The 20,928-nt window shown below is 40.4% G+C and overlaps 1 pseudogene and 1 gene segment (V, D, J or C); both read left to right on the top strand.

Moving 5' to 3' along the window:
* Window positions 1-972: 972 nt before the first annotated feature.
* Window positions 973-1,692, top strand: LOC113899562. The segment is given in 2 exon segments: window positions 973-1,071; window positions 1,274-1,692. Coding segments are annotated over 2 exon segments (471 nt in total).
* A 7,675-nt stretch (window positions 1,693-9,367) lies between these two features.
* LOC113899388 lies at window positions 9,368-13,387 on the top strand (annotated as a pseudogene).
* The last annotated feature ends 7,541 nt before the right edge of the window (window positions 13,388-20,928 follow it).

Here is a 20,928-nt window from a genome sequence, read left to right as displayed (position 1 = left end):
CCTACTAGAGGTAAAAAGCAGAATCCAAATAGCAATAATCAACAGTTAAAATGTATTTAGTGTAAAATAGATAACTAGTGGGAAGATGCGATATATCAGATGGAGCCCATACTGGTGCTCTGTGAGGAACTAGAGAGTTGGGATGGAAAAGGGGAGGGAGGCTCAAGAGGGATGGTATATATATGTATATATAACCATGACTGATTCTCATTGTTGTATGGCAGAAATTAACACAACAATGTAAAGCAATTATCCTCTAATTTAAAAAATAACAAAATAAATAAAATATGATGTATTTAAACCTGAAATTTTATTTAAAATTTATTTTTATTTTAAAATTATATGTTTTAATAAAAATTAAAAAAAATAAAATTATAATTTCAGTGCCCATCTAGAGATTCAAAATAATATATGTAGGTAATTTATGTAGGTTCAGTCTAGAATATATATATATATATATATATATATAATTTAAAAATGAAACTGCTTAATACTGCAAAGTGTTCCAGCCAAGACTGAAATGAATACTGTGCTGATGTGTGAGCATCCTTCAGAATCACAGGTTTGTACACAGGAGATGCAAAAAAAAAAAAAAAAAAAGAATCCCGAGAACTCCTGAGAAAATATTTCATTATGCAAGAATCTTCTGCATCCATGCCATCTGAGACTAAAACTATGGCTAGATAATTAATTTTTGTTTTCTCTTCCCTAAAATCCTCCACAAATTCAAAATCAGAGTCTACCTTCACTGCAATGTTCTTAGAAAATGCCCCTCAAGTCCTAAAATAATGACCTTTCTATTTCCCACTCTGCTCCACTCCTCTGCAGCCCATTCTGAATTGGTTGAGGTGAGAGGGTGGGGCTTCCTGTCACAAAGTGAGGGCATGAGCAGGACTTGTTGGGTGAGCTGACTGGCTGCAGGAGCAGGAACATTTCCACAACAGCTTATGACACTCCCTCCCTCAGGGTTTAGTGAAGTATCTTACAGTGAAAATGTCTCAGTAAGAAGAGGAAGCATCATGAAGAGGCTAGCAGGCACTGTGCTGGGGCTTTTGTTTGCCCAGGTTTGCTGTGAGTTGGGGCTGCCCCAGAGGGGCGTCTGAAGGATTGAGCAGCTGTAGTATTGTTAAGGGAGAGAGAGGAACTTACAAGTCCTGCAGACTTTCTATCCTTCTCATCATCTATGGGAGTTGTGTGTGTGTGTGGGAGGTCACTTCCACGATTTTGTCAGAGTTACAATGACCCTCTCCTGTGACTGTTTGTTTCTCATCAGGTGTGCAAGGGCTGGATGTGGAGCAGAGTCCCCCGGCCTTGAGTCTCCAGGAGGGAGCCAGCCACATGCTGAGGTGCAATTTTTCTGCCTCCGTGAGCAATGTACAGTGGTATCTTCAGAACCCCAGTGGCCGCCTTATCCACCTGTTTAACATTCCTTCAGGAACAAAACAAGATGGAAGATTAAACGCCACGACAATCCCTAAAGAACGTCGCAGCTCACTGCACATTTCCTCTTCGCAGACCACAGACTCAGGCACTTACTTCTGTGCTGTGCAGCACAGTGCTCCCCAGGCACCTGCAGCCTCTACACAAACCCTCCGTGGGCTCAGCCCCTCTTCCAGCCACAGTCACACCGTGAAGCCACCACAGGGCATTTGCAGTGTTGATTATTTCTTACCTACACTCGTACAGTTTTAATCACAGCCACTTTTTGGCCCTACAGATTATGAACTTTGGTCTTTATCTTCCTTTCTCAATCTGTATTTCCTTCTGCACTACAGACTTCTAACTTGGAACTAGCAGAATAGCTGATAAGAGGACAAAAATTAAATATTCAATCATAGTATGCTGTATGACCTAAATCAAATCCCTTATGATTATATAGTGGAAGTGAGAAATAGATTTAAGGGCCTAGATCTGATAGATAGAGTGCCTGATGAACTATGGAATGAGGTTCGTGACATTGTACAGGAGACAGGGATCAAGACCATCCCCGTGGAAAAGAAATGCAAAAAAGCAAAATGGCTGTCTGGGGAGGCCTTACAAATAGCTGTGAAAAGAAGAGAAGCAAAGGAGCAAAGGAAATATATCAGCATCTGAATGCAGAGTTCCAAAGAATAGCAAGAAGAGATAAGAAAGCCTTCCTCAGCGATCAATGCAAAGAAATAGAGGAAAACAACAGAATGGGAAAGACTAGAGATCTCTTCAAGAAAATTAGAGATACCAAGGGAACATTTCATGCAAAGATGGGCTTGATAAAGGATAGAAATGGTATGGACCTAACAGAAGCAGAAGATATTAAGAAGAGGTGGCAAGAATACACAGAAGAACTGTACAAAAAAGATCTTCACGACCCAGATAATCACGATGGTGTGATCACTGACCTAGAGCCAGACATCCTGGAATGCGAAGTCAAGTGGGCCTTAGAAAGCATCACTACCAACAAAGCTAGCGGAGGTGATGGAATTCCAGTTGAGCTATTTCAAATCCTTAAAGATGATGCTGTGAAAGTGCTGCACTCAATATGCCAGCAAATTTGGAAAACTCAGCAGTGGCCACAGGACTGGAAAAGGTCAGTTTTCATTCCAATCCCAAAGAAAGGCAATGCCAAAGAATGCTCAAACTACTGCACAATTGCACTCATCTCACACGCTAGTAAAGTAATGCTCAAAATTCTTCAAGCCAGGCTTCAGTAATACCTAAACCATGAACTTCCTGATGTTCAAGCTGGTTTTAGAAAAGGCAGAGGAACCAGAGATCAAATTGCCAACATCCGCTGGATCATAGAAAAAGCAAGAGAGTTCCAGAAAAACATCTATTTCTGCTTTATTGACTATGCCAAAGCCTTGACTGTGTGGGTCACAATAAACTGTGGACAATTCTGAAAGAGCTGGGAATACCAGTCCACCTGATCTGCCTCTTGAGAAATTTGTATGCAGGTCAGGAAGCAACAGTTAGAACTGGACATGGAACAACAGACTGGTTCCAAATAGGAAAAGGAGTTTGTCAAGGCTGTATATTGCCACCCTGCTTCTTTAACTTATATGCAGAGTACATTATGAGAAACGCTGGACTGGAGGAAGCACAAGCTGGAATCAAGATTGTGGGGGAAAATATCAATAACCTCAGATATGCAGATGACATCACCCTTATGGAAGAAAGTGAAGAGGAAAGCCTCTTGATGAAAGTGAAAGTGGAAAGTGAAAAAGTTGGCTTAAAGCTCAACATTCAGAAAATGAAGATCATGGCATCTGGTCCCATAACTTCATGGGAAATAGATGGGGAAACAGTGGAAACAGTGTTAGATTTTATTTTTCTGGGCTCCCAAATCACTGTAGATGGTTATTGCAGCCATGAAATTGGAAGACGCTTACTCCTTGGAAGGAAAGTTATGACCAACCTAGATAGCATATTCAAAAGCAGAGACATTACTTTGCCAACAAAGGTCTGTCTAGTCAAGGCTATGGTTTTTCCAGTAGTCATGTATGGGTGTGAGAGTTGGACTGTGAAGAAGGCTGAGCGCCGAAGAATTGATGCCTTTGAAGTGTGGTGTTGGAGAAGACTCTTGAGAGTCCCTTGGACTGCAAGGAGATCCAACCAGTGCATTCTGAAGGAGATCAGCCCTGGGATTTCTTTGGAAGGAATGATGCTAAAGCTGAAACTCCAGTACTTTGGCCACCTCATGTGAAGAGTTGACTCATTGGAAAAGACTCTGATGCTGGGAGGGATTGGGGGCAGGAGGAGAAGGGGACGACAGAGGATGAGATGGCTGGATGGCATTACTGACTCAATGGACGTGAGTCTGGGTGAACTCTGGGAGTTGGTGATGGACAGGGAGGCCTGGCATGCTGTGATTCATAGGGTCGCAAAGAGTCAGACACGACTGAGCGACTGAACTGAACTGAACTGAACTGAAAAGTGGTAAAAAGTGAGAAGAATTCAGAGAAAAAAATAATTCCAATAAAGTTGTTTTCCTGATTAGTTAGAAGTCTCAAGAATGTTCATATCTTCCTCACCAGAATGTGTCCCAAAAGACACTTGCATCATCCCATCCTATGAGTGCAGCAAAGTGAATAAGAACAATAAACCTTACTCAATGTTTAATATGAGCTTGGTAACTTAGAAGAGAATTATTCTGGATGCAATAAATCTTAAACCCATTTCACTGTCTATAGTCAAGGTCTTGGAAGAGTTGATTCCTTCTTGAGATCTAAAGGATAATCCATTTCCTTGCCTTTTTTAGCTTTTGAAGGCCAACTAAATTCTTTGGTTCATGACTCCTTCTTGAATCACTAGAACTTGCTTCCCTCACCTTCCTCTTTTGGAGTCAAATATCTTTCTGTCTCTGTCCTATAAGGTATAAAAAGTATTAAACAGAAACCTCAATTAAATAGGGTTGGGAGACAGGGGGATCTCTCAGGACCTGTGGACATAGTAGAGGGCAAAGGGCAGATGAAATATGCCTCTTATTTCCTGGCAAGGACTCAGCCAATGAAAAGCCATGGACTCTTGTTTACTGTAGCATCTCAGCTTCCTTTCTCAATTTACATTGTCTTAAATTCTTTTCAACAATGTCTTACAGTTTTCAGAGAACAGGTCTTTCACCTCATTGGTTAAATTTATGCCAGGTACTTTTGATTCTTTTTGATTCAACTAGAAATTGGATTGCTTTCTTAAATTCTCTTTCTGATAGTTATTATTAGTGTATAGAAATGCAACAGATTTCTGTATATTAATCTTGTATCCTGAAACTTTATCTTGTAATCAACTTTGTTGATTGTTTCTATTTTGTTGGTGGCGTCTTTACAATTTTCTATATAGAGTATCATGCTGTCTGTAATTAGAGACAGTTTACCTCTTTCTTTTCAACTTGGATGCCAATCATTTCTTTTTCCCATCTGATTACTTAGACTAGGACTTCTAGTACTATGTTAAATAGAAATGGTGAGAGTTGCATCCTTGTCTTGGTACTGATCTTAGAGAAAAAGATTAAGTTTTTTACCATTTAGTATGATGTCAGCTGTAGATTTGTAACAAATGGTCTATTATTTCAAGGCATGCTCTCTTTATACCAAATATGTTGACGGTTTTTATCATGAATGTTAAATCTTGTCAAAATCTTTTTCTGCATCTATTGACATAGTCATGTAATTTTTATCCTTTATTCTGTTAACATGGTATATCACCTTGCTTGATTAGTGGATAGTGAACCATCATTGCACATCTGAAATAAATCTCTTGATCATGATGTGTGATTCTTTCAAGTTTTGTTGAATTCAGTTTGCTACTATTTTGTTAAGAATTTTTGCATCTAGCTTGGGGCTAGTGCACTGGGATGACCCAGAGGGGTGGTATGGGGAGGGAGGAGGGAGGGGGGTTCAGGATGGGGAACACATGTATATCCATGGTGGATTCATGTTGATGTATGGCAAAACCAATACATATTGTAAAGTAATTAAACTCCAATTAAAATAAATAAATTTATATTAAAAAAAAGAAAACAAAAAAAGAATTTTTGCATCTATATTCATCAGAAATATTGGCCTGAATTTTCTTTTTTGTAGAATCTTTGTCTGATTTTGGTATCAGGATATTGTAGGCCTCAGAGAATGAGAGTGAGAGCATTTCCTAATCTTTGATTTTTAGGAATAATTTGCAAAGGGTGGGTACTAATTTTTCTTTAAATATTCAGTTGAATTTCTTCTTGAAGCATATAACCCTGGATTTCTGTTTCTCGGGAATTTTTTGATTACTGGTTCAACTTAATTACTAGTAATTGGTCTGTTCAAATTTTCTTTTTCTTTCACATTCCATCTTGGAAGACTGTGTGTGTCCAGGAAGGTATTGTTTTTACAGTCATATTTTTAGGTTCCAAGCATTAGGACTTGAATAACTTTGGGAGCCCTTTTTCAGGCTACCACATTTATTACAGCAATTCTGGCTATCCATTTTCCACTACTCTGGCACTTGCTGTTATCTGCTTGTTTATTTGCCTAGTGACTTGACTATTTCAGGTAAGTTAATTTTTCCCACAGTTTACAGCCTATGATGTTGTTCCTCAAAGGATATAGTCTTGGGTACATTCTCAGACATCCTGATGCAGCAGTGGTTTAGCAAGGCTCTTTAACAGTCTTTTTCTCTAATTTCTATGCTAGACTATTTGCTTCTGTTTGTATTACACTTAGGCAATAGACTCCACTAATTTCTGGCTGATTTTTTTTCAACAGTACTGCTGCTGCTGCTGCTAAGTCGCTTCAGTCGTGTCCGATTCTGTGTGATCCCACAGATGGCAGCCCACCAGGCTCCCACGTCCCTGGGATTCTCCAGGCAAGAACACTGGAGTGGGTTGCCTTCTCCAATGCATGAAAGTGAAAAGTGAAAGTGAAGTCGCTCAGTAGTGTCCAACTCTTAGCGAACCCATGGGCTGCAGCCTACCAGGCTCCTCTGTCTATGGGATTTTCCAGGCAAGAGTAATGGAGTGGGTTACCAGTGCCTTCTCCGTTCAACAATGCTATGAAGCCATAAATTGTTCCCAGGTCTCATCTAATTAAATCAAGCCTGTTTGCAGAGCCAGCCTTTGAAACTTTTCTTTGAGATCTTCAGACCAGAGAGGACTTTTCCTAGCTATCCCCCTTTCCTGTACTTTCTGTTAAGATTTTAAGTTGTTGTCTATGAATTAACTTGTTGATCTCATTGAGTTGCAGCCTTCTCCAATTGTTTACCATAAGCATCTCCATTGTTTTCAACAGCACCCTGAAACTTGGGCTTCCCAATGATGGTTTCATATAAAGTCTTCTCAAAGGGAGACCTCTGTTTTAACAGCTGCTTCTTTCCGTGGGCATAACACCTGAGCCACTGCTCTGGACCTGTAATAAGGGACAGTTGGCTGCTTGTCTCAGAGTGACATCCCTGTGTTATGAGAAGTGTGACAGAAGGGAACAGTAGCCTTTTGTCTTCTTGATTTGCCTTTGCCAGCATGAAATCACTACTCTATGAGCCGGGATGAGGGCAAGAGGACCCAGTATTCTCAGCCTACCATGCCTGACGTAGAACCTCTGTGCTACAAGTGAGGTGAGAAGTGGCCGTAGATCTGTCAGCTTTTCTTGTTTGTAATACAGTTTCTGTAACACAGACCTGGGGGAGGTAAGAAAGGACAGCAGCCAGCCTCTCTGTAGAAGTATCCACTTTTAAAAAACAATATTTTAGGGGCTGATAGCAGTACAGGGTTATCATATCTCCTACAGAGGGGCTGGCTGCTGTCCTTTCTTACCTCCCCCAGGTCTGTGTTACAGAAACTGTATTACAGTTGTGTCCAACTCTTCTCAACCGCATGGACTGTAGCTCACCCAGTCTCCTCTGTCCACGGGGATTCTCAGGCAAGAACATTGGAGTGGGTTGTCACGCCCTCCTAAAGGGGATCTTTCCACCTAGGGATCAAACTCAGATTTCCCACATTGCAGGCAGATTATTGACTGAACTACCAGGGAAGCCCATGAATATTGGAGTGGGTAGCCTATCCCTTCTCCAGGGCACCTTCCCAACCCAGGAAATGAACTGGGGTCTCCTGCATTGCAGGCAGATTCTTTAGCAGCTGAGCTACCAGGGAAGCACCCCCCACCCCCATATCGAACTCATTTCAAAAATTAAAAAAATATAAATTCAGAGTTTGATATGAGACTGTCCAAAGAATTGTTCTGGGTATGGATGTATTTTGAGTAACAGAATACAGTCATAAGATCCTTTAATTGAGAAGTTTAAAAGACTTAAATAATATGAAGAGAAATGAATGATATTTCATATTTAGTCAACCAGTTGTTAGAAAAAGTTGGGTGTTTTTAAATTAGAGAACAATTCCTACTGTATGTGGTTCCATTAAACTTAATAGAGATTCCACTTCAAAATCTAAAGATTCTTCAAACAATTTCGCTGAGGCTGTCATTACTGAGACAGGAAGATGTGAAGTGAACAGTGAAGTGAAAGTCACTCAGTCATGTCTGACTCTTTGTGACCCCATGGACTATACCGTCCATGGATTTCTCCAGGCCAGAATACTGGAGTGGGTAACCTTTCCCTTCTCTAGAGGATCTTCCCAACCCAGAGATCGAACCCAGGTCTCCCGCATTGCAGGCAGATTCTTTACCATCTGAGCCACAGGGGAAGCCCAAGAATACTAGAGTGGGTAGCCTATACCTTCTCCAGTGGAACTTCCTGACCCAGAAATTGAACTGGGGTCTCCTGCATTGCAGGTGCATTCTTTACCAGCTGAGCTATCGGGGGAAGATAAGTTTTGGCTAATTTATCAAGAAATAGGCTGTGATAGGCAGTGGGTCTTTGTTGTTTGCCATGATGTAGAGTCATATCTCTAGGCATGGCTTTCCTGTTATATTCATACACAAAGATTTATTACAGACAGGAAATGGTTAGGGATGTGGTGGCACAGGTGTAGGCTTGGGGGTGGAATCAATGGTGATCTTAGGGTTAGCTGTCTTATGGAGGCGTATGAGATCACCTGTTATGTACTTCTTTTAGAGCTGGGCATACAGGATATATAACAGTTTGGTATGGCTCGTTTATGGTCCCAGTTGAGTTAATGGGATGAATATAAATTCAAAGGTTTGATAACCTAATGACAAAACTAAGATATCTACAGAGCTGGACTGTCTAAATTAGTAGAGAATAAAAGGGGGTTTCTGTGACAGGAGTCAATCTCTGCAACCTCAGCCTAAACCCTTTAGAAAAGGATAATTAGATTTTCCTGCTTTGGCCCCAAGATGGGCAACTGAAAATATTGATAGTGAGGAGAAGTATTAGTGTAACCATAGGCAGAATAGAAGAGCTAAAGTGCTTTGCCTTCTTACCATAAAGTGATTTATTTCTACCTTAGGTGGAAGAACTGAACACAGAAGTGAGGATGCATGGTTAGTATGTCTTACATTATTTCCATAATACATTGCAGATAATATTTTTAAATAAGAGCTACTCACTCATTTCTTTCACAGAAGCAATGACCCAACACAGCATTGTGTGTGTGTGTGTGTGTGGGGGGGTGCTTCTTTGCAATATCAAATTTAACTCGTGTTTATTTTAAGATGTAATTGCTATCAGTTGAAGAACTGGTTAATATAAAAGGAAGTTTGGGGTGAGTAGGACTCTCACCTGGTTCATAGAGAAGTTGATGTAACCCACATCAACTTGCTACTCAACTAACTACATCAACTTGTTACTCAACTTGCTACATCAACTCACCCCTGTTTCCTGTTGTGGGGCAGCAGCAGCACATACCCAGCAATTCTTCCCTCACCCTGCCAGGCTCACCTCACCTTGCAAAGCCTTGACATTGAAGATATTTTCCATCTAGTGGAAGAGCTGAAACATGCTTCTCTCCAGCCTTCTGAAGGTGGTCGTGGCTTCACTGTGTTTAGGTAAGGATGGTCTTGATGGGATTGTGCTTCCTCTGTGACCTAAGGACCAAAGAAACAGGCAGTCTTAAGGGTACCCTGGGAAGGAAGCCTAGCTGAGTGTAAAGTAGAATTTCTTTATTCTACTTCACTTGTTCCTAAATCTCTATTGTTTTTGTTCAGTAGCTAAGCTGTGTCTGACTCTTTATAACCTTACAGACTGCAGAACGCCAGGCTCCCCTGTTCTTTGCTATCTCCTGGAGTTTGCTCAAATTCACGTCCATTGAGTCCGTGATACTATCTAATCATCTCATCTTCTGCTGCACCCTTCGTCTTTTGTCTTCAATCTTTCCCAGCATCAGGGTCTTTTCCAATGTGTCTGCTCTTTGCCTCAGGTGGCCAAAGTATTGGAGCTTCAGCTTCAGCATCAGTCCTTTCAATGAATATTCAGGGTTGATTTCCTGTAGGATTAACTAGTTTGAGCTCCTTGCTGTCCAAGGGACTCTCAAGAGTCTTCTCCAGCACCACAATTTGAAAGCATCAATTCTTCAGCACTCAGCCTTCTTTCTGGTCCAACTCTGACATCCATACACGATTACTGGAAAACCCATAGATTTGACTATACAGATCTTTTTTGGCAAAGTAATGTCTCTGGGTTTTAATACACTGTCTAGCTTTTCCATAGCTTTCCTTCCAGGAAGCAAGTGTTTTTTAATTTCATGGCTACAGTCTACTTCTATCTATTTTTTCCTCTAGGATCCAGTATTGCCCAGAACGTAACTCAAGACCAACCACCAAAGTCAGTGCAGGAGAAAGAAACTGTGACCCTGGATTGCACATATGACACTGGTGATACAACTTATGGTCTAATTCTGGTACAAGCAACACAGCAGTGGGGAGATGACCTTCCTCATTCCCCAGGACTCTTATAACAAGCCAAATGCTGCAGAAGGTTGCTACTCATTGAATTTCCAGAAGGCAAGCAAATTCATCACTTACCATCTCAGCTTCACAACTGGAGGACTCTGCAGAGTATTTCTGTGCACTGAGTGAGCCCACAGTGAGAGGCATGTAGGAGGGACCTGTACCAAAACCCAGAGTTCTAATCGATACATCCACCTGCTGTAGGGACCTGGGTAGGGAATTGCATTCACAGACAGGAAGGGGTTAGTACTGTGGCAGCACAGGTGTAGGTTTATAGGGGAAACACTCATTCTAAGAAAGTATTTCTCTAGGTTCATAGACCATGTCTAGAGCTATCGCTCATCAAAAACATTCTTATCCCTGAACATTTGGATTTAAATTTCTTATCAAAGACAAATATAAGCACCAAAATCTTTATCATTTGGTGATTAGATTAAGCTAGAAGAATTGACTAAGGAAATTCAGAAATGTCTGAATTAAAAATCAGTTAAAAATATGTGTGAATTATTGGTCTTTCAGATCAGTTCAGTTCAGTTCAGTCGCTCACCTGTGTCTGACTCTTTGCAACCCCATGGACTGCAGCACACCAGGACTCCCTGCCTATCACCAACTCCTGGAGTCAACTCAAACTCATGTCCATTGAGTCAGTAATGCCATCCAACCATCTCATTCTCTGTTGCCCTCTTCTTCTCCCACCTTCAGTCTTTCCCAGAATCAAGGTTTTTTCCAATGAGTTAGTTCTTCACATCAGGTGGCCAAAGTATTGGACTTTCAGCCTCAGCATCAGTCCTTCCAATGAATATTCAGAACTGATTTCCTTTAGGATGGACTGGTTAGATCTCCTTGCAGTCCAAGGGACTCTCAAGAGTCTTCTCCAACACCACAGTTCAAAAGCATCAATTCTTCAGCGCTCAGCTTTCTTTATAGTCTAACTCTCACATCCATAATGACCACTGGAAAAACCATAGCCTTGACTAGATGGACCTATGTTGGCAGAGTAATGTCTCTTCTTTTTTCTTTTCTTTTTAAATTTGTTTATTTTTAATTGAAGGATAATTGCTTTACAGTACTGTGTTGGTTTCTACCAAACATCAACATGAATCAGTCATAGATTTACCCATGTCCCCTTCCACTTGAACATCCCTCCCACCTCCCTCCACAGCCCACCTTTCTTTCTTTTATTTTCTTTTTACTTTACAATATTGCATTTGTTTTGCCATACATCAACATGAATCCGCCACGGGTGTACACGTGTTCCCAATCCTGAACCCCCCTTCTACTTCCCTCCCCATACCATCCCTCTGGGTCATCCCAGTGCACCAGCCCCAAGCATCCTGTATCCTGCATCAAACCTGGACTGGCGATTCATTTCTTATATGATATTATATATGTTTTGATTCCATTCTCCCAAATCATTCCACCCTCGCCCTCTCCCAGAGTCCAAAGACTGTTCTATACATCTGTGTCTCTTTGGCTGTCTCGCATACAGGGTTATTGTTACCATCTTTCTAAATTCCATATATATGCGTTAGTACACTCTATTGGTGTTTTTATCTCTGGCTTACTTCACTCTGTATAATCGGCTCCAGGTTCATCCACCTCATTAGAACTGACTCAAATGTATTATTTTAATGGCTGAGTAATACTCCATTGTGTATATGTACCACAGCTTTCTTATCCATTCATCTGCTGATGGACATCTAGGTTGCTTCCATGTCCTGGCTATTATAAACAGTGCTGCGATGAACACTGGGGTACACGTGTCTCTTTCAGTTCTGGTTTCCTCAGTGTGTATGCCCAGCAGTGAGATTGTTGGATCATAAGGCAGTTCTATTTCCATTTTTTTAAGGAATCTCCACACTGTTCTCCATAGTGGCTGTACTAGTTTGCATTCCCACCAACAGTGTAAGAGGGTTCCCTTTTCTCCACACCCTCTCCAGCATTTACTGCTTGTAGACTTTTGGATCACAGCCATTCTGACTGGCATGAAATGGTACCTCATTGTGGTTTTGATTTGCATTTCTCTGATAATGAATGATGTTGAGCATCTCTTCATGTGTTTGTTAGCCATCTGTATGTCTTCTTTGGAGAAATGTTTAGTTCTTTGGCTCATTTTTTGATTGGGTCATTTATTTTTCTGGAGTTGAGCTGTAGGAGTTGCTTGTATATTTTTGAGATTAGTTCTTTGTCAGTTGCTTCATTTGCTATTATTTTCTCCCATTCTGAAGGCTGTCTTTTCACCTTGCTTATACTTTCTTTTGTTGTGCAGAAGCTTTTAATTTTAATTAGATCTCATTTGTTTATTTTTGCTTTTATTTCCTATATTCTGGGATGTTGGGGGCCAGAGTGAGGTACTCCACCTGTGGCAAAGGTCATGAGGAAGGAGGCTCGACATACGCAAAGGCGGGATCGAGCCTCAGGAGTCCCCCTGGAAATCCTCGAGCATCTACCCCCATAACCAGAGCCTGCCTACTTTACTACTTTGTGCTCTCACCTACACCTCTGACTTTACGGGGGGCTGTCCCCCACCACCTCTTTCAGAGAAGGAGTTAACTTAGAGCTCCAGTTAATAAAAACTCTTAGGTGGGACAAGAATGTTTTAACTTACAAACTCCTCTGAAGGTTCTCTAGCCTGCCTGACAGGCTTGTCTGGCCACATGTGATTGCTCACAGCCTCCCAACCGTGAGAGGCATGAGATGCTTTAAACCTTCTAAAAACAGGTTCCTTAGAAAAGTTAGAAAACTATTAGTATAAGTATAATGGGCTGATTAGAAATTGTATTGGTGAAGGGTTTTTCATTTGTTGAGCCAATGTTTGTTGCTAAGTCTCCATATCCCCTGCCCTTACACACATTAATGAATACACAGAAGAAATAAGTATTAACCTTTGATATTAATCACGTTAGACCTTAGGCTAAATTCTTTCCTTAACTAAAACCCACTACACCCTCACCCTATAGGAATGTAACTTTATTTGGGTGGCGTCTGTTTTAAGAATAATCACCCCTGGAGAAATAAGTGTCCTGGTTGACTGATCGCTGTCACAAGGAGAGGGTCATAAATTGTCAGCAGGCTCCCTGGCCAGAAGATGATGTAACACCCCTAAGACCCGTGTATACATTTGTATGAAGCACCTGACTGATAAAAGTCAGGACTGCTGACCCCAGGTGACTTTTGCATAACATCTCAGTGTATAAAAGTAGACCATGGAAAATAAAGACTTGGGATCAGTTTCTCGAAATACTGGTCTCCCCATGTCACTCTCTCTCTCACTCTGGCTGAGTCTCCATCTGGAGCACGGAACCCACCATGCTTACTAATTATGCCTGGGCTTCTAAGATCCGACCGGGGAGGCCTCAGTGTCTCCTCTCTTTCGGGAGAACGGAAGGACGCCTGTGGCCTACGTAAGTGGTGCAAGCTTCTTGTCTTGAAGTTTTATTGGTCTCCCGCGTAAACCAAGCTACTCAGCCTCTTTTCTCCACTGAATTTTCCTACTGAGCTATCCTTATTCTATTACTCTTTATATCTTTAATTAATATCTAATTGAAGCTATTGTATCCTGATCCTTGCCAATGCCGTCCCCGCTTCGAATACCCTGGATCAGCCGGGGCTGGACCCCGGCACTGGGAGGTGGGTCATAGAGGATCCTGCTCTGATTTATGTTGGAGAGTGTTTTGCCTATGTTCTCCTCTCAGAGTTTTATAGTTTCTGGTCTTATGTTTAGATCTTTAATCCATTTTGAGTTTATTTTTGTGTATGGTGTTAGAAACTATTGTAGTTTCATTCTTTTACAAGTGATTGATCAGTTTTCCCAGCACCACTTGTTAAAGAGATTGTCTTTTCTCCATTGTATATTCCTGCCTCCTTTGTCAAAGATAAGGTGTCCATAGGTGCATGGATTTATCTCTGGGCTTTCTATTTTGTTCCATTGATCAATATTTCTGTCTTTGTGCCAGTACCATACTGTCTTGATGACTGTGGCTTTGTAGTAGAGCCTGAAGTCAGGCAGGTTGATTCCTCTAGTTCCATTCTTCTTTCTCAAGATTGCTTTGGCTATTCGAGGTTTTTTGTATTTCCATACAAATTGTGAAATTATTTGATCTAGCTCTGTGAAAAATACCATTGGTAGCTTGATAGGGATTGTATTGAATCTATAGATTGCTTGGGTAGTATATTGATTCTTCTGATCCATGAACATGGTATATTTCTCCATCTATTAGTGTCCTCTTTGATTTCTTTCACCAGTGTTTTATAGTTTTATATATATAGGCCTTTAGTTCCTTTAGGTAGATATATTCCTGAGTATTTTATTCTTTTCATTGCAGTGGTGAATGGGATTGTTTCCTTAATTTCTCATTATTAGTGTGTAGGAATGCAAGGGATTTCTGTGTGTTGATTTTATATCCTGCAACTTTACTATATTCATTGATTAGCTCTAGTAATTTTCTGGTGGAGTCTTTAGGGTTTTCTATGTAAAGGATCATGTCATATGCAAACAGTAAGAGTTTTACTTCTTCTTTTCCAATTTGGATTCCTTTTATTTCTTTTTCTGCTCTGATTGCTCTGGCCAAAACTTCCAAAACTATGTTGAATAGTAGTCATAAATGTGGGCACATTGTCTTGTTCCTGACTTTAGGGAAAATGCTGTCAATTTTTCACCATTGAGAATAATGTTTGCTGTGGGTTTGTCATATATAGCTTTTATTATGTTGAGGTATGTTCCTTCTATTCCTGCTTTCTAGAGAGATTTTTTTTTTTATCATAAATGGATGTTGAATTTTGTCAAAGGCTTTCTCTGCATCTATTGAGATAATCATATGGCTTTTATTTTTCAATTTGTTAATGTGCTGTATTACACTGATTGATTTGTGGATATTAAAGAATCCTTGCATCCCTGGGATAAGCCCACTTTGTCATGGTGTATGATCTTTTTAATGTGTTGTTGGATTCTGATTGCTAGAATTTTGGTAAGGATTTTTGCATCTATGTTCATCAGTGATACTGGCTTGTAGTTTTCTTTTTTGGTGGCATCTTTGTCAGGTTTTGGTATTAGGGTGATTTTGGCCTCATAGAATGAGTTTGGAAGTTTACCTTCCTCTGAAATTTTCTGGAAGAGTTTGAGTAGGATAGGTGTTAGCTCTTCTCTAAATTTTTGGTAGAATTCAGCTGTGAAGCTGTCTGGACCTGGGCTTTTGTTTGCTGGAAGATTTCTGATTACAGTTTCAATTTTCATGTTTGTGATGGGTCTGTTAAGATTTTCTATTTCTTCCTGGTCCAGTTTTGGAAAGTTGTACTTTTCTAAGAATTTGTCCATTTCTTCCATGTTGTCCATTTTATTGGCATATAATTGTTGATAGTAGTCTCTTATGATCCTTTGTATTTCTGTGTTGTATGTTGTGATCTCTCCATTTTCATTTCTAATTTTATTGATTTAATTTTTCTCCCTTTGTTTATTGATGAGTCTGGCTAATGGTTTGTCAATTTTATTTATGCTTTCAAAAAACCAGCTTTTGGCTTTGCTGATTTTTGCTATGGTCTCCTTTGTTTCTTTTGCATTTATTTCTGCCCTAATTTTTAAGATTTCTTTCCTTCTACTAACCCTGGGGTTCTTCATTTCTTCCTTTTCTAGTTGCTTTAGGTGTAGAGTTAGGTTATTTATTTGACTTTATTCTTGTTTCTTGAGGTATGCCTGTATTTCTATGAACTTTCCCCTTAGCACTGCTTTTACAGTGTTCCACAGGTATTGAGTTGTTGTGTTTTCATTTTCATTCATTTCTATGTATATTTTGATTTCTTTTATGATTTCTTCTGTGATTTGTTGGTTATTCATCAGCGTGTTGTTCAGCCTCAATATATTGGAATTTTTAATAGTTTTTCTCCTGTAATTGAGATCTAATCTTACTGCATTGTGGTCAGAAAAGATGCTTGGAATGGTTTTATTTTATTTTTTTTTATTTACCAAAGCTAGATTTATGGCCCAGGATGTGATCTATCCTGGAGAAGGTTCCATGTGCGCTTGAGAAAAAGGTGAAATTCATTGTTTTGGGATGAAATGTCCTATAGATATCAATTAGGTCTAACTGGTCTATTGTATCATTTAAAGTTTGTGTTTCCTTGTTAATTTTCTGTTTAGTTGATCTATCCATAGGTGTGAGTGGGGTATTAAAGTCTCCCACTATTATTGTGTTATTGTTAATTTCTCCTTTCATATTGTTAGCATTTGTCTTACATATTGTGGTGCTCCCGTGTTGGGTGCATATATATTTATAATTGTTATATCTTCTTCTTGGATTGATCCTTTGATCATTATGTAGTGACCTTCTTTGTCTCTTTTCACAGCCTTTGTTTTAAAGTCTATTTTACCTGATATAAGTATTGCTACTCCTGCTTTTTTTTGGTCCCTATTTGCATGGAAAATCTTTTTCCAGCCCTTCACTTTCAGTCTGTATGTGTCCCCTGTTTTGAGGTGGGTCTCTTGTAGACAACGTATGTAGGGGTCTTATTTTTGTATCTATTCGGCCAGTCTTTGTGTTTTGGTTGGGGCATTCAACCCATTTACGTTTAAGGTAATTACTGATAAGTATGATCCCGTTGCCATTTACTTTATTGTTTTGGGTTCGAGTTTATACACCGTTTTTGTGTTTCCTGTCTAGAGAATATCCTTTAGTATTTGTTGGAGAGCTGGTTTGGTGGTGAAGAATTCTCTCCGCTTTTGCTTGTCTGAAAAGCTTTTGATTTCTCCTTCATATTTGAATGAGATCCTTGCTGGGTACAATAATCTGGGCTGTAGGTTATTTTCTTTCATCACTTTAAGTATGTCTTGCCATTCCCTCCTGGCTTGGAGAGTTTCTATTGAAAGATTAGCTGTTATCCTTATGGGAATTCCCTTGTGTGTTATTTGTTGTTTTTCCCTTGCTGCTTTTAATATTTGTTCTTTGTGTTTGATCTTTGTTAATTTGATTAATGTGTGTCTTGGGGTGTTTTGCCTTGGGTTTATCCTGTTTGGGACTCTCTGGGTTTCTTGGACTTGGGTGATTATTTCCTTCCCCATTTTAGGAAAGTTTTCAACTATTATTTCCTCAAGTATTTTCTCATGGTCTTTCTTTTTGTCTTCTTCTTCTGGGTCTCCTATGATTCGAATGTTGGAGCATTTAATATTGTCCTGGAGGTCTCTGAGATTGTCATTTCTTTTAATTCGTTTTTATTTTTTCCTCTCTGATTCATTTATTTCTACCATTCTATATTCTACATCACTAATCCTATCTTCTGCCTCCCTGATTCTAGGATTTCTTGCCTCCAGAGTGTTTTTGATCTCATATATTGCATTATTCATTATATATTTACTCTTTTTTATTTCTTCTAGGTCCTTGTTAAATCTTTCTTGCATATTATGAATCCTTGTCTCCAGGCTATTTATCTGTGATTCCATTTTAATTTCAAGATTTTGGATCGTTTTCACTATCATTATTCGGAATTCTTTATCAGGTAAATTCCCTATCTCTTCCTCTTTGGTTTGGTTTTGTGGGCATTTATCCTGTTCCTTTACCTGCTGGGTATTCCTCTGTCTCTTCCTCTTGTTTATATTGCTTCGTTTGGGGTAGCCTTTCTATACTCTGGCAGTTTGTGGAGTTCTCTTTATTGTGGATTTTCCTCACTGTGGGTAGGGTTGTATCAGTGGCTTTTCAAGGTTTCTTGGTTAGGGAAGCTTGTGTAGGTGTTCTGGTGGGTGGAGCTGGATTTCTTCTCTCTAGAGTGCAATGAAGTGTCCAGTAATGAGTTTTTGAGATGTCAGTGGTGATGGAGTAACTTTGGGCAGCCTGTTTATTGAAGCTAAGGGCTGTGTCCCTGTGTTGCTGGAGAATTTGTGTGGTTTGTCTTACTCTGGAACTTGTTGGCCCTTGGGTGGTGCTTGGTTTCAGTGTAGGTATGGAGGCATTTGATGAGCTCCTATTGATTAATGTTCCCTGGATTCAGGAGTTCTCTGGTGTTCTAAGGATTTGGACTTAAGCCTCCTGATTCTGATTTTCAGTCTTATTTTTACAGTAGTCTCAAGACTTCTCCTTCTATACAGCACCATTGATAAAACATCTAGGTTAAAGAAGAAAAGTTTCTCCACATTGAGGGACACCCAGAGAGGTTCACAGAGTTACATGGAGAAGAGGGAGGAGGGAGTTAGAGGTGACCTGAATGAGATGAGGTGGAATCAAAAGAGGAGAGAGCAAGCTAGCCAGTAATCACTTCCTTCTGTGTGCTCCACAGTCTGGACCGCTCAGAGATGTTCATGGAGTTATACAGAGAAGAGAAGAGGCAGGAAGGAGACAGAGGTGGCTAGGAGGATAAAAGGGGGGGATGAAAAGGAGAGAGACAGATCCAGCCAGTAATCAGTTCCCTAAGTGTTCTCCACCATCTGGAACACACAGAGATTCACAGAGTTGGGTAGAGAAGAGAAGGGGGAGGGAGGATACAGAGGCGACCTGGTGGAGAAAAAGGAGAGTCCAAAGGAGGAGAGAGCAGTCAAGCCAGTAATCTGGCTCTCAAGTAAAAATGGGTACTGAAAATTGGGTTTTTAAAGGTAGAAAATTGATAACAAATACCAAAAAGCAAAGATTAAAAATCTAGAGAAGTTGGATTTTCAAAATACAATATTAAAGAAAAAAAAAAGTAAAATAAAAAAAACAAAGTCACAAAAATCATTTATATATATATATATATATATATATATATATATGAATTTTGCTTTAAAAAATAGGGTCTTTTTTTTTGAAAAGTAATAGTAGGTTATAAAAATGAAAATTAAAGGAATAATAGAGTACCTAAAAATCTAAAGAAGTTAAAAAAAATGAATCATCTTAAAAATAGTAAATATATATCTAGGACTTTCTTTGGTGTTGTGGGCAGTGTGGGGTCAGTTCATTTTCAGATAGTTCTTTAGTCCATTTTATATTTCCCAAGATCTATAGGCCCCTTCATATGTAGTCGGTACTAACTACAGGGTTTTAATCTATTGTGCCTGTCACTTCCAAGTCGGTTCCCTCTGTTTTAGTTTCTTCTGTTTGCTGGTCTCTTCAGTGTCTGGTTTCTGCCTTGACACAAGGAGGGCGGTGGTGGACACATTTTTTTTTTTTTTTTTTAGGCTCACTTGTTCAGTCGTGCTGTGGGGAGGGAGGGACGCTGCAAACAAATAACACTAGCGTGGGCTCGCAGTGTCTCAGCCATGCTGGGCCTGCCCCAACGCACGGCGCATGTACCCTCCCTGCCCACACAGCTCAGGCTCTAGGTTGCTCCACTGGGAACCGTCTGAGGCTGGCCCTGGGCTGCATGCACCTCCTAGGTCTAAGCCACTCAGGTTCAGGCACTCGGGTAGTCCTCAGAGGCGCAGACTCCATTGGGCCTGCGTTTCGTGCCCTTGCCAGGTCCGAGCAGCTTAGGTGATGAGGTGTTTGGCGAGCGTGGTCGCTGCAACTTATCACCTCTCCTGTCCCTGCTGCTTGGTTTTCTGGGTGTACAACCGGTGCACCTTCTCAGGCGGATGATGACTGTCCTGAACCCCAAGAAGTCTTAGTTAGCAAAGAAGCCTGCTTGCAGTTTGGTAGATAATGTCTCTGGGGCTGCAATTGCCCCCTTCCAGCTCTGGCTGCCTGTCACTGGAGGGGGATGGTCTGCAGCCGGCTAATTCTGTTCAGTGTTTTGTTCTGTGTGCGGTCTTGGTGGTGTTTTAGGTTAGAGCTTTTCACGTGGTATCTATCCCACAGTCTGGTTTTCTAGCCCAAGTTAGTTCACTCTGATTACCCTTAGGGCATTCAGGCCTAATCCTTACTCTAAGCAATACAGCCCGCTCCTCCCTGCCCAGCCCCCACCTGCTAGTGGCGGATGCAGGCATCTGCGCTGCTTCTCCACTGGTGGAGTTACCGTTGCGCTTGTAATGTGTGGGGTTTATTTATTTTTCCTCCCTGTTATGTTGCCCTCTGTGCTTCCAAGGCTCGCCACAGGCTCAGCAGTGAGAGTGTTTCCTGGTGTTTGGAAACTTCTCTTTTTAAGACTCCCTTCCTGGGACGGAGCTCCGTCACTCCCTCTTTTGTCTCTTTTTTTGTCTTTTATATTTTTTCCTACCTGTTTTTGAAGACAATGAGCTGCTTTTCTGGGTGCCTGATGTCCTCTGCCGGAGTTCAGAAGTTGTTTTGTGGAATTTACTCAGCGTTTAAATGTTCTTCTGATTAATTTGTGGGGGACAAAGTGGTCTCCCCGTCCTATTCCTCTGCCATCTTAGGACCGCCTCCTAGGCCCTCTTTTTCAGTGTTAACATAGTCCAAAATACCCTTGTCTCCAATTTCCTCCTATCTCTAATCTCATTTTCTCAGCACCTTAAAATCTGAATGGTAATGGATGATTGATAAGTGGTCTTGTATTATAACTCCCTCTTATATTTGCATGTGGTAGCAGATGTGTAAAGTAGAATTCTTAAAATATTCCCTTAAATTTTTTAAAATTAAGTTTTTATCATTTGGACATTAAGTTTTACTACTTTAACTATTTTAAGTGTTCAATCCAGTGATACTAAGTACATTTACATTGTTGTTCAGCAAGCACCATCCATCTCTAGTACTCTTTGCAT

Source organism: Bos indicus x Bos taurus, chromosome 10 (genome assembly GCF_003369695.1).
Source record: "Bos indicus x Bos taurus breed Angus x Brahman F1 hybrid chromosome 10, Bos_hybrid_MaternalHap_v2.0, whole genome shotgun sequence".
In the NCBI taxonomy this organism is placed as follows: Eukaryota; Metazoa; Chordata; class Mammalia; order Artiodactyla; family Bovidae; genus Bos; species Bos indicus x Bos taurus.
The sequence above is the reverse complement of the archived record's forward strand: the minus strand, read 5'-3'. Positions and strand labels throughout refer to the sequence as shown.